Here is a 730-nt window from a genome sequence, read left to right as displayed (position 1 = left end):
TTGGTGTTGTTATGCACGGTGTGGGTGTGGTTATGCATGGCGTTGGTGTTGTTATGCACGGTGTTGGCGTTGGTGTAGTGCAGGGTGCCGTAGTTGTTTCTGTTTTGCACGTTGTTGTTGTAGTCTTTGTGGTTGTCGTCTTTGTAGTGGTGGATTTGGTGGTGGTTGACTTTGTGGTTGTTGGAGTTGTGCAGGGTGGCGTAGTTGGTGTAGTTTCACATGGTATAGATGTTGTGGGCTTGCACGTGCATGGTGTTGGCGTTGGTGTAGTGCAGGGTGCCGTAGTTGTTTCTGGTTTACACGTTGTTGTTGTAGTCTTTGTGGTTGTCGTCTTTGTAGTGGTGGTTTTGGTGGTGGTTGCCTTTGGGGTTGTTGTAGTTGTGCAGGGTGTCGTATTTGGTGTGGTTTCGCATGGTGTAGGTGTTGCAGGCTTGCAAGTGCAGGGTGTTGGCGTTGGTGTTGTGCAGGGTGCCGTAGTTGTTTCTGGTTCACACGTAGTTGTTGTAGTTTTTGTGGTTGTCGTCTTTGTAGTGGTGGTTTTGGTGGTAGTTGCCTTTGGGGTTGTTGCCTTGGTAGTTGTGGTTTTTGTTGTTGTTATTATAGTTGGCTCTGGTGTTGCACAGGGTGTTGGTTCTGGCGTAGCACACGGTGTTGGCGTTGGTGTGTCACATGGTGGTGTTGTAACGCACGGTGTTGGTGTTGTTATACATGGTGTGGGTGTTGTTATGCA

General features: G+C 48.8%; 1 protein-coding gene across 1 annotated transcript in view; it reads right to left on the bottom strand.

The window, feature by feature from the left end:
• LOC108966632 (mucin-2-like) overlaps positions 1-730 on the bottom strand; it is a 2162-nt gene that overhangs the window by 645 nt on the left and 787 nt on the right. The window contains exon 3 of the mRNA XM_018929634.1: positions 1-730. Within this exon, the coding sequence (XP_018785179.1) occupies positions 1-730 (730 nt within the window).

This window comes from Bactrocera latifrons, unplaced genomic scaffold (assembly GCF_001853355.1).
Source record: "Bactrocera latifrons isolate USDA-ARS-PBARC rearing strain unplaced genomic scaffold, ASM185335v1 scaffold_168, whole genome shotgun sequence".
NCBI lineage: Eukaryota > Metazoa > Arthropoda > Insecta > Diptera > Tephritidae > Bactrocera > Bactrocera latifrons.
Note: the sequence above shows the minus strand (reverse complement) of the source record. Positions and strands in the feature narration are given on the sequence as shown.